Below are 15,416 nucleotides of genomic sequence, written 5' to 3'. Positions count from 1 at the left end.
TATATACGTTGTTATATGAGAAGTAAACACAGTAAAAGCCGTTGAAGGAAATTTGTCTTCAGCATACCTACGTCATTCATATCTCTGGATTATCTATATCCTTCCGCTCCAGTATCATATGATATTAAGCTTATTTTTACTTCTCTTGTGACCTTTACGCCTGTGATTCGCACTTTCTCACACTCTGAAAATATATTTACGCTTGTAATTCTCCCCTGCAGAACATTCTTGGAAAATACCCACACACGCTGTGTCCAGTGGAGTCAACAAAAGGGTGTTTCTCTTACTTTTAAACAGAACTTTCCCTGTGTAAAAATGAGAAAATAATATGAAGATCAGGGAGAGAAAACGGACAATCTTGACACATCCTGTCTCTGGAGGAGAGGGCCGCGCCTTTGGTGTGGTTGAGTTGGTCACCAGTCACCTCGTGATCCTTCACCAGACTGGTGCTCTGAGTGTAGTCAGTCCTCCGTGATCCTTCACCAGACTAGTGCCCTGTGAGTAGCTGTCTACATCACCCATCTCGTGCCCTGTGAGTAACGTTATTCATCATCCATCTCAAACCCTGTGAGTAACTCTTCATCACCCGTCTTGTGCCCTGAGTAACTCTCTACATCACCCAACTCGTGCCTTGTGTGTAACTCTCTTCATCACCCATCACGTGCTCTGTGATTAGCTCTCGTCATTACCCAGCTCGTTCCCTGTGAGTATCTCTCATCATCACCCATCTCGTGCCCTGTGAGTAGCTCTCTTCAACACCCATCTTGTGCCCTATGAGTAGCGCCCTATATCACCCAAGTTATCTTAAGGTTATCTTGAGAAAATTTCAGGGCTTTAGTGTCCCCGCGGCCCGGTCCTCGACCAGGCCTCCACCCCCTGGAAGCAGCCCGTGACAGCTGACTAACTACCAGGTACCTATTTTACTGCTTGGTAACAGGGGCATAGGGTGAAAGAAACTCTGCCCATTGTTTCTTGCCTGTGCCCGGAATCGAACCCGGGACCACAGGATCACGTGTCCAGCATGCTGTCCGCTCGGGCGACCGGCTCCCAACCCATAATTCATTATTAATTTATCAATTAAACCTGAACAGAGAGGTTCTCATTGAGGTTCTTGTAAATATTTTATAATTAAATGTTATGGTAATAAACATTCCCACAACCTGGCTATGGGGTAAATCTTTCATAATCACTCACAACGTTGATATGGGGTACATATGTGATACTTAATCTTCCATTATCATTTACAACATGGTTATGGGGTACATCTTCCATTACTATTCACAAAATGGGTACAGGGTAAATATCTCATTACCATTCACAACATGGATATGAGGTACATCTTCCATTATATGGTTGCGTACTCGCCCGCCAGAGGGGGAGGACGTTCCGTCCTGCTCTCGCCAGTTGCTGGTGTGCTCAACTAGCAGCCGGTTGTTGAAGTAGTTTTTGGCGAAGCCTTGTGCCTGGCGTGCACTGAGTGATGGGGGCTTCATTACCGCCCCCCCCCCCCTGTGCTGCTGGTTCAGTATTCACCTAGTTGTGTTTGCGAGGGTTGAGCTTTGCTTTTTCGGCCCGCCTCTCAACTGTCAATCAACTGTTTACTAACTACTATTTTTTTTTCTTCACACCACAAACACTCAAACCCCAGGAAGCAGCCCTTGACAGCTGACTAACTCCCAGGTACCTATTTACTGCTAGGTAACAGGGGCTTTCAGGGTGAAAGTAACTTTGCCCATTTGTTTCTGCCTGGTGTGGGAATCGAACCCGCGCCACAGAATTACGAGTCCTGCGCGCTAACCACCAGGCCCCTCAGTTTATTGGCCTGGACTATTCTGGCTAGGTGGATTACCATGTGGCGCTGCTGACGTTGTGTGATGTGCTGGGTGTCGACGTGGCTGCCGTTTGTGGGGTGTAGCTTTTGACTACCCATCGGGCGGTGGTGATGTTGGCTACTGAAGAGGATTACCGGGTGTTTCTGCGCCAGTTTGAGGGGCGGACCTTTAAATTGCCGGGAGCTGCTGGTTCAGTTGTTGTTGTGTCCAACTACCATAGTGGTGCTTCGACATACGTCAGTGTACATGGCGCTCCTATTGAATTTCCAGAGGAGTTACTGTGGAGGCACTTCGGGCAGTTTCGGAAAGTGGTGAGTATGCGGACGAATGTTATTTCAGCTGGTCGTTTACAGGGCGTTCAGGATGGCATCCGGACACTGGAAATGCGGCTTTGGTCGGACATCCCATCTTCTGTGAAGCTAATGGGGTTTTACATCCTTATGTATTATGTCCAGCAGCCATGGACATTTTCTGTTGTGGGATGTCGGCTTTCATAGCTGCTGGATGTTCTGCGGGCATCCTAGAGAGGGTGTTTTTTTCCGCGAGGAAGAATTCCCTCCACTGGCTGTTAACGAGGCTCCGGAGGGAGTGGATGTGGGCGTTGCCTTGGATGCAGTGTCTCTCCATGTGTAGAATGGAGCGGCTGCTCCTGGTGGATGTCGGGCGCCGGATGCTGTGCCATCGTCCAATGTGTGTTCTGCGGCTGCTGTTCATGCTGCTGGCTTTGGTGTGGAGCGGCGGGTCGACCTCCCTCTTCTGTGTCTTTTATGCCCTGTTCTCCTGTGGCTCCCATCTCCGCATGTCCGCCGCTTCTGCCTGCCGTGCCAATGGGGTGTGAGGAGTCGCAGCCTTCTGCTGTGCTTGGACCAGTTCCCCACGTCGTCGCTTCTGCTGCTTGCTTCCCCACGTCTTGCTGCTTGCCTGAGATCGAACTCCCTGCATCTCCCGGGTATTAGGTTTTGTGGCTGTGGAGAGTTCTGATGATATGCACCCTTGATCCTAAGCACTTGAGGCGTTCTTCGCCAAGTTTGGACTTTGCAGGTTCTTCCTGGGCATATGTGGGAGAGTTTGCAAGTTACATGTCTTCTGACGATGGGGCAGCGGTAACCTGGTGATGTTATGGCGGATTCGGCGGTGGTGGTGGAGGAGCTTCGTGCGGTCAGGAATTGACCTGTGAGATTGATATTTATTTATTTTATAATAATTTATATAGAATTCATATTATACATTAATATATATTTTTCGATAGTAAACTCTTTGGTTAAAGTGGACTGTATTTCAAATAATGTCTCACAAATCACTTTCCTTACACATACTGGGGACTTATTAAATTGTTTACATATATATTCTTCCAATAAAAATTATTCATTAGTAGACATTCACTACAGTATTAGACTACATAGGTAACTTAAACTAACTACGGTTTATCTTCATCTGCATATAGCTTATCTTTATCATGTTCATAACTGGTCCAACAGTTATGAACAAAAATTATCACACCAAATAATCCTCATGGTTGAGGCTGGCATCAACACCATATACTGATGAACTAGGTAACTAGTGTTAATTCTTGTTCCTCTTATGTTACACCTGTCAAAGGACACACCAATAATAGCAGGAATCCTAATATGACAGCTATATCAAGGAAATATTGCCAATTTAAATAAAGAGATGATACTATTGCTCCCCCTGGTTTGTGTCTCGTTTCGTGTCCTAACCGGAATAATCCTCTCTACCTAACATTGCTAACCAGGAATGACTAGATAAGATTTCGGTATTGGACACTTCCCTTATTTGAAGATGATGCCTGTGTGTTTATAATAGTAGTACTTCTCATAACAAATCGTCCAAGGGAGTTATTGTCGAAATTTAAGTGAGCTTCACTGGATATGTTGTTGATAAAATTAACAATGGCTGACTGAGCCAACCCTCCCACTCGCATCCCTTTTTCTCCAGTTTTCAAAATTGGTTAGAGTGCTTACATCTACTTGATTTTGGTTCTGATAATTAAGTTGATTCAAGGGAGATGTTTTTATGATGTGTTCCCCCTCCCAGTTCAGCTCGTTGATGCCGTGAGGGGGGCTTAGTGGGCGGCTGCTGGAGTGTGATGCTCCTTGGGACAGTCCTCTGTCCTTTTGTGACCTTGTGCTCCTGCTGCTGTCCTCTCTAATTGTGCTGAACGACTTTTCCTTTTCCTTCTGTTTCGTTTTTCTCCGCCCTCTTCTCCTATCTGCTTGTTGTTTCCTGCCGACCTTTTGCTTGTTTTGGGTATTCCTTTGGACTTCTTCTATTTTGACGCCTCTGTGCTTGAGGAAGCATACTCTTGCACCCGTAGAACTGTAATACCCAACGTCTTGAGCGAGGGGGAACCTTTTATTGTCAATCCCCCTTTCGTCGCTGAACCCGATCTCGACGGACTGTCGGTTCTTAAGGTGGCGTTTGTGGTGCATATACTCACGACGCACCCCTAGGGGGCACCCGGCATGATCGGCGATGACTCTCTGTTGGGTGTCCTGCCTCTAATTGTGGCTCCCTGGTGGGTATGGGGGCACATTCGTGGATGAATTTGTCACTCTTCATATTTATGTTGGTGAATGTTTCTGTTGTAGCCTCTCAGGCTCGTGGGGTGGGTGACCAAGCCCTCGAGTCGGCCTGTATTGGAAAACCGGGCTCTGTAGCCCCCGCTGTGTTGGGCCCCGACCCTGCTCCTCCTTTGACCCTACATACTTCTTCCCCCAGCTTCCCTCCCTCCTCTGTGGTTGGGTCGAGCCTCCAGCCCCCAGTGGTGACCACTTCGTCCCCTGGCGCGGCTAAGTCTCTCGTTGTGACTACTGCGCCTTTTCACCCCTCTCTGGGGGTTCTCAACGCCGTCCGCGCCATGGCCGCACTCGCTCGATTCCTTCCTGTACTGATGCGTATCAGGCCTTGTTTGGTCCCGCTTCATGGGCCAAATACTTCGATCTCTTCCCTCTGGATTCTGCGCCTCCTGACAATTTCTCCATCCATCGGCATCTTGTTGATTCCGTGGATGCTTCTGTTACCTTCAACCCCACTCGTCTCGGTTCACCTGTCGTTGCTGCTCCTTCTCAGGATGCATCTTCCCACTTGGCTGCCTTATCCTGCCTTGGTGACATCCCTGTTCAGGTCTCAAAGAACGCTCGGTTGAATGCCAGTGTTGGCACTATTCTCCTCCCGCCCCATGTTGCGACCGGTGTTCGGAATCTGCAGGACTGCCACGATGATATTCGGTACATCCTTGATGCCCAAGGCCATTCTGTCCTCCAGGTAGACTCGTTTACTCGTCTCCCTCGTGGTCGTTGCCCTCAACCCCTTCGGGTTGTGAAGATTACCTTTGATGGTTGGACCCTTGCATCCTCTGTCATTCTTGCTGGTGCCAGATGCTCTGTCCAGGAGTACATTCCTTCTCCTAGGCTCTGTAACAAGTGCTGGAGGTTTGGGCATGGTGCCCTCCGCTGCTCGGGGACTGTCTGTCTCTGTCCTTTGTGTGGGGGGCGAAGGTCACTCTAAGTCGGGGTGCACTTCTCTCCCAGGCTCGCTGCCTCAACTGCGATGAGAACCCAATCTTCTCCCGTGCATGTATCCATTACAAGCTTGAGGCAGCCGTCCTCAACTTGAAGCACCGGGAGCGTTTATCTTTTCCTGAGGCGAGGCGCTAGATTCGCCGGCTCCCACCTTATGCTAACTTCTCTTACGCTCGTGTGTTGCGCTCTTCCTCTCCTCGTCCTTCCCACCTTCCTCAGACTCGCAACCGTTTCCGGTCCTTGGACCCTGATACGCCCACTGCCCCATCTGTTCCTTTGAGTTTTGTCTCGCAGAGTCCTCCTCCTGGCCCTCTGTCTGGGGTTCCCCCTTCTTTCTACCCGGTCTGTCATGTCTCCTGTGTCTTCTTCCTCGTCTCCCTCCGATCCTCCTTCCCATCCTTCTCCTCTGTCTCTTGACTCTCCCCGCCGCCTGTCGGTGTGGGCTGATGTCCATCGCTCTCCTAACGGCTGTTGTGTGTGCTCTCGTTCAGCTTCTCCTGTTGAGACACTAGAATCCGTTACCCGGTACGTAGTTGCTGGGACGCCGGTCTATTTAAGTCAGAAGCTTAAGCCTGGCTCCTCTCCTTCCACTTCCCCGGCAGGTAAGAAGGCTTTGCTTTCTTCCTCGGCCCCTACTTCTGACTCTATCGCTCCTTCTCCTCCCATTTCGGTGGTTGCGCCCCCTGTTCATGTTATGGAGGTTTCTTTGGCCCCCGCTTCCCTTTCGGTTGATGCCCTTGCTGAGGTGCGCTCCCCTACTTTCTACTTCCTCTCCCCTCTTCCTTCTGCTGTCCTTGATGCTCCTCTCGGATGTCTCCTCCTTTTCCTCCTCCTCCTCCGGACACCGCCCGTCCACCTCTGGTCTGTTCTCCCGGTTCCTTCCCTCCGTCTTTGCTCAGTTTACCCATGCCCCCTAACCCTGACTTTGCTGACCCCTGATTCAGACCCTGATCTTCTTTAACGTGCTATGTTGCTCTTTCGTCTTTGTTTCTTCCTTGTTCTCTGTTGTTGTTCTTTCTCTTCTCGTCGATGTCTATTGTTCAATGGAATGTTCGAGGTTATTACGCCAATTTCCTTGAACTCCAACTTCTGATTTCGCGGTTTTCGCCCCTTTGTGTCTGTCTCCAGGAGCCGATGCTTGGTGCTCGTCCTGGTCGCTTTCATAACTATTCCTTTCTCTTCCCCCCCCCCTCTGCTGTTGCTGGGGCTCCTAATTCTTCTTCTCTCTTGATTCGCTCTGATGTTCCCTTTATCCCCTTACTTTTTCCTTCGCCTCTCCTCTCCATTGTTCTGCTGCTCGTATCTTTGTGGGGAAATGGTACACAGTTTTTTCCATTTATCTCCCCCCCGTGTTCTGCTTTCTCTTCCTGATCTGAAACACCTACTAGACTCCTTGCCGGAGCCTGTGCTCCTGCTGGGTGATTTCAATTGTCGTCATTCCCTTTGGGGTGATGTTCTGACGAACACCCGAGGTCGCCTTCTTGAGCCGTTTATTCTCTCTTCTTCCCTGTCTCTTCTGAATTCTGGTGAGTCCATGCATTTGGACTCTCGGACTCGCACCCTTTACTGTCTTGACCTTTCTCTTTGCTCGTCTTCTCTTTACTTAGATTTCGCGTGGCAGGTTCTTGATGACCTCCATGGCAGTGACCATTTCCCAATCCTTGTTACCTTTTTCTCTTTTCGCCCTCCTCTCTCCTTCCGTAGGTGGAAGTTTGCTAAAGCAGACTGGAACCTATTTACCCTCAGAGCTACTCTCACTGACCCCTCCCTTCTGCCTCTCCCTCGCTCTCTCCTCCTTTTTCATGACACTGTCTTCGACGCTGCCCTATGCTCTATTCCTCGCTCTTCCTCTCGGGGTCCAGGAAAGTGCGTTCCCTGGTGGAATGCAAATTGTGCTCGGGCTGTCCGCTGTAAGCGTGCAGAATGGAAGAGACACCGCCGTCGGCAGACAGCCGATTCTTTTCTTTTTTTTCGGAAGGCGAGTGCGGTGGCCCGTAGGGCCATCCATACGGCTAAACGTGAATGTTCGGCATCTTATGTCTCCACCATTACGTCCGAAACTCCTCTGCCACAGATCTGGAAGCGTATCCGCAAGATAGCGGGTAAGTTCGTTCCCGATGTTTTACCGGTCCTTCACCTCCATTATACTCTTGTAGCGGACCCGTTGCAGGTTGCTACCGAACTGAGTTCCACTTCTTTTCTGTTAGCTCTGGTCTTCATCTTCCCCAATCTTTCCTTCTTCGTAAACCTGTCCTTGAATCTCGTCCTTTCGATTTCTGCACTCATCTTCGACTTCCCTATAACGATCCCTTCTCTCTCTCTGAACTTCGTTCTGCCCTGGCCCTCTGCGGTTCTACTGCAGCGGGCTCCGATGGCATTCATTATCAGATGCTTCGCCATCTCCCTCCGTGCACGTCTCAGTATTTACTGAGTCTGTATAATCGGATATGGAAGTCGTCGTCAGTCCCTGAGGCCTGGCTCGATGCCGTTGTCCTCCCTGTTCACAAACCAGGGTCTCTGAGAACTCCCCCTAAGGACTTTCGCCCTATTGCCTTCACAAGTTGTGTCTGCAAACTCTTTGAACGTATGGTTAACGTTCGTCTGATGTGGTTCCTGGAACACCATCACCTCCTCTCCCCTTCTCAATTTGGTTTCCGCAAGTGCCGCAGCACAACAAATGTCCTGATGAACTTGGCGGTCTATATTTGTACTGCTTTTGCTGCGAAGACCTCCGTTGTTGCCGTCCTTTTTGACCTGGAAAAGGTTTACGACACCACTTGACATTATCATATTCTATCCCAGCTTCATTCTTTTGGTTCTCGTGGTCATCTCCCTCTCTTTCTCCGCAGCTTCCTCTCTCGTCGTTCCTTTTGGGTGAGGCTTGGTACCGCTCTCTCTGCCTCTTTTCAGCAATACGAAGGTGTGAACCAAGGTAGTGTTCTGAGCACTACTCTTTTTCTGGTTGCCCTCAATGGTCTTCTTTCCTCTCTTCCTTCAGACGTATTCTCCGCTCTCTATGTCGATGACCTTACCCTCTACTGTTAGGGTGATGATTCGCCTCTCCTTCAACATCGGCTTCAAATTACGATTGATGGTGTGTCGCCTTGGGCCACCGATCATGGCTTCAAGTTTTCTTCTACTAAGACTTGTGCCATGACTTTTACTCGGAAATGGGTTGTTCTTCGTCCCTCTTGGTCCCTCTGTCCCTTCGTCCCTCTGGAGCCGGTCGGCCGAGCGGACAGCACGCTGGACTTGTGATCCTGTGGTCCTGGGTTCGATCCCAGGCGCCGGCGAGAAACATTGGGCAGAGTTTCTTTCACCCTATGCCCCTGTTACCTAGCAGTAAAATAGGTACCTGGGTGTTAGTCAGCTGTCACGGGCTGCTTCCTGGGGGTGGAGGCCTGGTCGAGGACCGGGCCGCGGGGACACTGAAAAGCCCCGAAATCATCTCAAGATAACCTCAAGATAACCTCTTTGTCACTTTATGGTCATCTCCTTGAGTACAAAGATTCCGCAAAGCTTTTGGGGTTATTCTTTGACACTCGTTTGTCTTGGTCTCCCCATATTTCTGACCTACGTGTTGAGTGCTCTAAGGCACTTACCCTTCTTCGGGTATTGTCCCATTCTTCTTGGGGAGCGGATAGGCGCACTCTCCTTGCTTTACATTCCTCTCTCGTCCTGTCTAAGCTCGATTATGGTTTCCCTGCTCACTCGTCTGCTTCTCCTTCTACTCTTTGCCGTCTTGATGCTTTGCACCATACTGGGTTGCACCTCAGCTCTGGTGTCTTTCGTTCGACTCCTGTCCTCAGTTTGTATGTTGACACTGGCTTCCTGTCTCTCCATGACCGCCGTGATCGCTACTGTCTTCGCATCTTGTACGATCCTTGCAACATCCTTCCTCTCGCCTCTGTCGTGCTTTAACTTTTAATCCCTCCTGCGGTTCCTGTTCTTCTTCACCACCTCCCTCTTTCTGTCCGGTTATATCGCTTACAAAATTCTCTTTCCGTTTTTTTTCTAATATTTCTCCTCGTGTTGTTCCTTCTTTGCCCCCGAGGAGAGTCCCCCTCCGCAGTTTTGTACATCCTTGACCAACACCACTAAAGCTTTTACCCCTCCTACAGTTCTAAAAACGCCTTTTCCATGAGCACTTTTCTTCTCACTCGCACTCCGTTTCCATCTTCACTGATGGGTCTAATTCTGCGGACGGTGTTGGCTACTCTATTGTTTTTCCTGTTCACACTTATATGTGTCGCTTACCTCCGGAGACTAGCATCTTCACAGCGGAGCTTTATGCTATTCTCTATGCTCTTCGTCTCCTGCTTTCTCGTTGTCAATCTTCCTTTGTAGTTGTTGTTGACTCTCGTAGTGCCCTCATGGCTCTAGGGTCCTTTAATCCAGTTCATCTGGTGGTTGTCGAGATCCAGCATTGGCTGTTTCTTGTTCACAGTAAATTTAAGTCGGTTGTGTTTTGTTGGGTTCCCAGCCATATTGGTGTCTCTTTAAATGAGCATACGGATGCTGCCACCAGGGAAGCTGTCCGCTCTTGTCTTATCTCTCGTAAAGATATTCCTTATTCCGACTTTTACCCAGTTATCCATTCCTCAGTCCTTACCTGTTGGCAGGCTTGTTGGTCGTCTGTTACTGGTAACAAACTACGTTCTCTTAAAGGTTGTGTGTCCTCGTGGCCGTCCTCCTGCCACTATAACCTGTGATGGGAAACGGCTCTGGAGAGGTTGCATATTGGCCATACTCGCTTAACTCATGGTCACTTAATGGAGCGCCGCCCTGCTCCTTATTGTCCTAATTGCATTGTCCCTCTTACAGTCGTGCATATCCTTGTTGAATGTCCTAACTTCCGGGACGAGCGTGTGTCTTGTTTTCCGACTGTCCCCCACGGTTGCTTGTCTCTCGATAGTACTCTCGGTGACTCGGATACTTTTGATATCGTTCGCCTTATGTGTTTCTGTTCTTGTATTGGCATCCTTAGTGATATTTAGCGCCCTCTGATTATCCCGCACATATGATGGTGCTACATAACGTTCCCGGTTTGGTGCCTTCTTTTTATAATTACTTACTTTTATGATGTTTACAGTCCAGAGATTGTTGTATTAAGAATAATTCCCAACAGAATTAGCTGGTGAATTTAATAGCAACGTGCTAATGATATCCCCCCGTTTTCTATTCAGGAAAATTCCACTTCTGTCATCTATGAGTGAATTTGTTAATTCAACTCAGCAGCAATATTTTCTGCCAATTGTATTAAATGCTAGTAAATGGTGTCTGGTTTTCCGACATATGCGGCGGGTATAGGGGGCTCGGTGTTGGTTCCTGTGTGCCACCCCTGTTGTGGTCTCCGTGGAGTGGGTGGTGGTGCCCCCTCCTGCAGTGCTTGTCGAGGCACTTGACCTAGTGGTGGTCCTCAAGAAGGATATGCGCCGGGTGGGCTCTGTGCCTTTGCCCCATGCCCTGCGGTCGGTCTGAAGTGCAGCGGCAACCTGTGTTGCTGCCCCCTGCGGCTTCGGCGCCAGTGCCTCAGCCTCCTGAGAGTTCGTCCCATGTGGTGTAACACCCCCCCCCCCTTCCTTAATGTTACCGCCCCCTTCTGGGAATGTGGTCGCCTTGTAGGGGGTCGCCGTGTCTGTAGGTGGTGTGGGGGCCTGATTGTAACCAATCTCCGGAGCTCATCCATTGCATGGGTGCTGAGCGTGTGGGCTTTCATTGCTGGTGTTCCTGATTTTATGAATCGCCCTGTGGCACCGCTAAGGCAGTCGCATTCATGACGATGTGCTGGGGATTTGGGATGCATACTGTTTGCGGTTTCTGGAGAAGGATTATCCACATAAGTATGTGTCGGCGTAGCATTTTAGCTTACGTCACTTGACTGAAGTGTATCGGTATATCTCCTATCATGTCCATGTTGTGGGCCCTTCATGCCTTTGTTCTATTGTAAATATGTATTGAATGTACCATGCATTTGAGTTTTGTCTGTTTCGGACTGACTTGTGTATTGTCTTTTTGTGTGTATTTGTTGCGATGTATTTATGTTTTCTGTGTTTTCATGTGTTTGTGTTGGGTTTGGTAATGTTACTTTGTACTTTAGTTGTTGGTTTGTTTTTCGTGTATTTGTTTTATTGTATTCATGGAGGACACTTTTGCATGTAAAAAAAATCCCTCACAACATGGGTATGAGGTACATCTTCCATTAGCATTCACAACATGGGTATGGGGTACATCTTTCATTACCATTTACAACATGGGTATGGGATAAATCTCATTACCATTCACAACATTGGACATTGGTATGGGGTACATCTTCAATTAACATTCACAACATGGGTTTCATATGGGATTTTACTTCTCAGATTTGTTCTGAGGTCAATTCTTAATGCAGAATAGGAATTAAATTTACACTAAGAAAAATCAAAATTAAAAACAACTGCAGAATTATTCTTTGATTTAAACAATAAGCTACACTCATTACTCTAGGGTGAAACAACTTAACAGGCTTGAGCACATAGCTGGCTCTGCTAGAGTAGGCTCCTTCATGTGGTCTGGTGTCAAGAAGGAAGTAATCGTTGCAAGTATCAAGTCACTGTCCTGGGATATCTGCCAAGAAGTTCCACATTAACATTGATAATAAAACAATATTCTAGCGAAGCACTAGTCCGACCTGTAGCACGCTGTACATCACATAAGAAATTAATAATTATAGCCTAGCCTATTAATCAAGAATATTTGAATATTTCTGGTAATGAATAATATTTATTGAGGAACAAATTTTATATTATTATAATTGAATTTAATGTCACAACAACAAAATATACCAATGATTTATTTACTCACTTAATTTGTAGTAAAGTCCAACGTTGTGATCCAACGCATCAGATTGGGGGAAAATAGTGACACAGGCAAATGATATGACGTTAGTAGTGAAGTTGAAGACTAGAACCGCGCGCACCATCTGGATAGGTGGCTCTATTAGAGCCAGCTGTCCAGATGGGGCAAAGGTATGTAGCCACATAGTGTTGTGGGGGAATTTTCCCGGATGTTCGCACATGTGAGCGTCCGGTGTTGGGTTACGCGGTCTGGATGATGGGGGGGTCATGTTGTGTGGGGTATGTGTGGGGTAAGTGAGAGAGTAGTGAATATGAGTAGAATATGTGTATAAGAGTAGATGAATATGTATGGGTGTTTGCCATAGGGTTAATCCTGTGTAGAGATAAATAGTTTGATTAATAGATGAGTCTAAGTAAATGCTATGTAGAGGGTGGGTGGAGGTGTGAGGGGGTTCCAACATATCCGGATATGTTGATCGGGTGGGGGAGGGGTGAGGGAGCTTCCCCTCGGCGGGAAAGGATTGTAGGGTCATTGTGGTTTAAAAGCGGGGGTGGAAATGGGTTTGCGGTTTCTTGACAGTCATTATTTTCTTGGAAGAAGAAGGTCTGTTTTATGTAACAATGCATGGGAAGGTGTTGGAGCTACACCATGGACGGATGTGGTCCATTAGCTTTAATCGTTTTTTCAAGTCTATTTTCTTCGAGCTATGCAGCTGTGTTTGGTGATGATCCATGAGGGGAATAGTTCCTTCATACACGGCAGGAAGTGTGGAGGAGGAGGAGGACGGGTGAGAAAGAGAGAGCAGATACTCTTAAATTGTGAATGTAGCAGTTGGCAGAGAAGGTCTGTTGTATGTAACAATGCATGGGGGTGTATAGGTGACAGACCAGGACGGATGTGGTCCATTAGCCTTAATCGTTTTTCAAAGTCTACAGAGGGTGTGTTCAGTCCACCATTCAGTGGCTAACTGAAGAGTATTTCCAGTAGGTGTTTGGATTATATTTTCCCCTCCCCCGCCCCACTCCCCTCAGCTCCCCTTCGTCAGGAGACAAGCGGCATATATCATGGGTAATTTCACACTCCATGAGTCTGGAGGCCTGCTTTGAAAGAGTTTGAAATAGCACACACCTCAGCCGGAATGTTTGCGTTTTCTCGCTAGTGAAAGAGAGGATATATGTGCCTTTTATAACATTCTTTGAGGCATATTTTAACTTTTCTCATACAAGCAACCATATTGACGGTGGGCATTGACTGCCATTACTTCCTCCTACATGGGCGGAAGTGCCCGGGGATCCATTACCCACTGTGGTTTCGTTAAGGAAAGTAGCTACTGTCAGCAGGCCCCGCCTGTTCCACATACCATTCCCCAACGTGCTGGGGGGAGTGACGGTAATGGGGTGTACCAACACTCTCTCTCTCTCTCTCCTGACACATGGGACATAGCAATGAGTGTGTCATTGTTCATTCTCAAAGATGACCCATGACCTCAACATACAATTTCCAAATGAAGTTTCGTTAAGGAAAGGGAGATGTAACTAGTGTCAGCAGGCCCCACCTGTTCCAAATACCATCCCCCCCCTCACACTGGGGGGAGTGATGGTAATAGGTGTACCAACACTCTCTCTCTCTCTCTCTCTCTCCTGACACACGGGACATAGCAATGAGTATGTCATTGTTCATTCTTAAAGATGAGCCATGACCTCAACAATTCCCAAATGTAGGCCTGGGGGTGAGAGCGGCTTCCCTTCTTGCCGTGCATCACCTAACTGAGGTTAAATGATACATTACTGCCGCCCCATATCCACGCTCCAACCCATTCCCACCCCCCCCCCTCCCACAGCCCCTTCCAACCATCACTCTCTCCTGACACACCAGGACATAGCATTGAGTGTAACAATGTTCTTTTTCAAAGGTGAGCCATGAGCGCAACATACAAATTCCAAAATGCAGTCCTGGGAGTTTGACACACACATTGATTAACAAGTATCTGATTATTTATACAGATTCTCTCTCTCTCTCTCTACATTATATGCGGGTTACATTGTGTGTCAAGAACTGCCTACGTGATGCTAAACAGCCCAATCACACAGGGTGATTAGTCATATGGGTAGTAAAGGCTTGCAGAGACACAAAGGGGTCAAGGACTGAACCCCGCAATTAATTTTAGCTAAGCAAGTTACAATCATGACGAGCTAGTTACAAAATTCAATATATGTCGAGACATCGACACGGGAGACCTAATCACTACCTACAAATTTTTGTTTACTGTGATCACAACATCTGCTGTCCAAATAAATATCATTGAAATGTATGCATGTCTACTCAATCTCCATCACCTCTTCTTCCTACACCCATTATTGCTGTGCAGACCTTGTAACACACAACGGCGTTATCATAGCAAGACAATGTCACAGAATGTTCAAGACTCCTGAATGAGTGAAACATCAATCCGTCTCATTAGGGTCTACCCTTCGTGGTGGTTTGAGGTGTAGTAAAAAATAAAATATTACTATCACAAAGCTTGTATTGGCCAGCTCCGGCATTCAGTTTACAACTCGGTAAGTGTTTACTGAACGTCGAAATCTTTTCCTGTGTGCCCATTTTTAGTTGAACCCGTTTCCACTCCAAACCAGTCAGGACCTAGGGTCCCGACTTGGATCGCAGGTCCAGTTTGGAGTGGAGACGGATTCAACTAAAAATGGGCACACAGGAAAAGATTTTGACGTTCAGTAAACACTTACCGAGTTGTAAACTGAATGCCGGAGCTGGCCAATACAAGCTTTGTGATAGTAATATTTTATTTTTTTATGATGGAGAAACTTTAAACTAAAAAATGAGGTCACATGGAGGGATATCTTTGTTCAGTAAACAGTTACTGAGTTGCCAACTGGATGGTTGAGCCACCCAATACATGGTTGATGATAATAGTATTTTACGATGGAAAAACCTTATCCTAAACTAAAAATGAGCTCACATGAAGTCATTTTTACTTACTGAGTTGTTAACTGATTGCCTGAGCGATCCAATACATGGTTGGTGATAGTAGTATTAATTTAAGATGGAAAACTTTAAACTAAACTAAACTAAAATGAGCACACGTGAAGTGATTCCCTCGTTCATTAAACACTTACTAAGATGTTAACTGAATGTCTGAGACATCCAATACATGGTTGATAGTAGTATTAATGACATTGATAATACGAGG

At 47.4% G+C, this 15,416-nt stretch overlaps 1 protein-coding gene across 1 annotated transcript in view; it reads right to left on the bottom strand.

Moving 5' to 3' along the window:
- Window positions 1-2,597: 2,597 nt before the first annotated feature.
- The window catches only part of LOC138358029 (uncharacterized), a 41,163-nt gene continuing 28,344 nt past the window's right edge, over window positions 2,598-15,416 (bottom strand). Inside the window, exon 3 of the mRNA XM_069315497.1 lies at window positions 2,598-2,797. Within this exon, the coding sequence (XP_069171598.1) occupies window positions 2,598-2,797 (200 nt within the window). The remainder of the gene's footprint in view (window positions 2,798-15,416) is intronic.

This window comes from Procambarus clarkii, chromosome 81 (assembly GCF_040958095.1).
Source record: "Procambarus clarkii isolate CNS0578487 chromosome 81, FALCON_Pclarkii_2.0, whole genome shotgun sequence".
Lineage (NCBI taxonomy): Eukaryota > Metazoa > Arthropoda > Malacostraca > Decapoda > Cambaridae > Procambarus > Procambarus clarkii.
The sequence above is the reverse complement of the archived record's forward strand: the minus strand, read 5'-3'. Positions and strand labels throughout refer to the sequence as shown.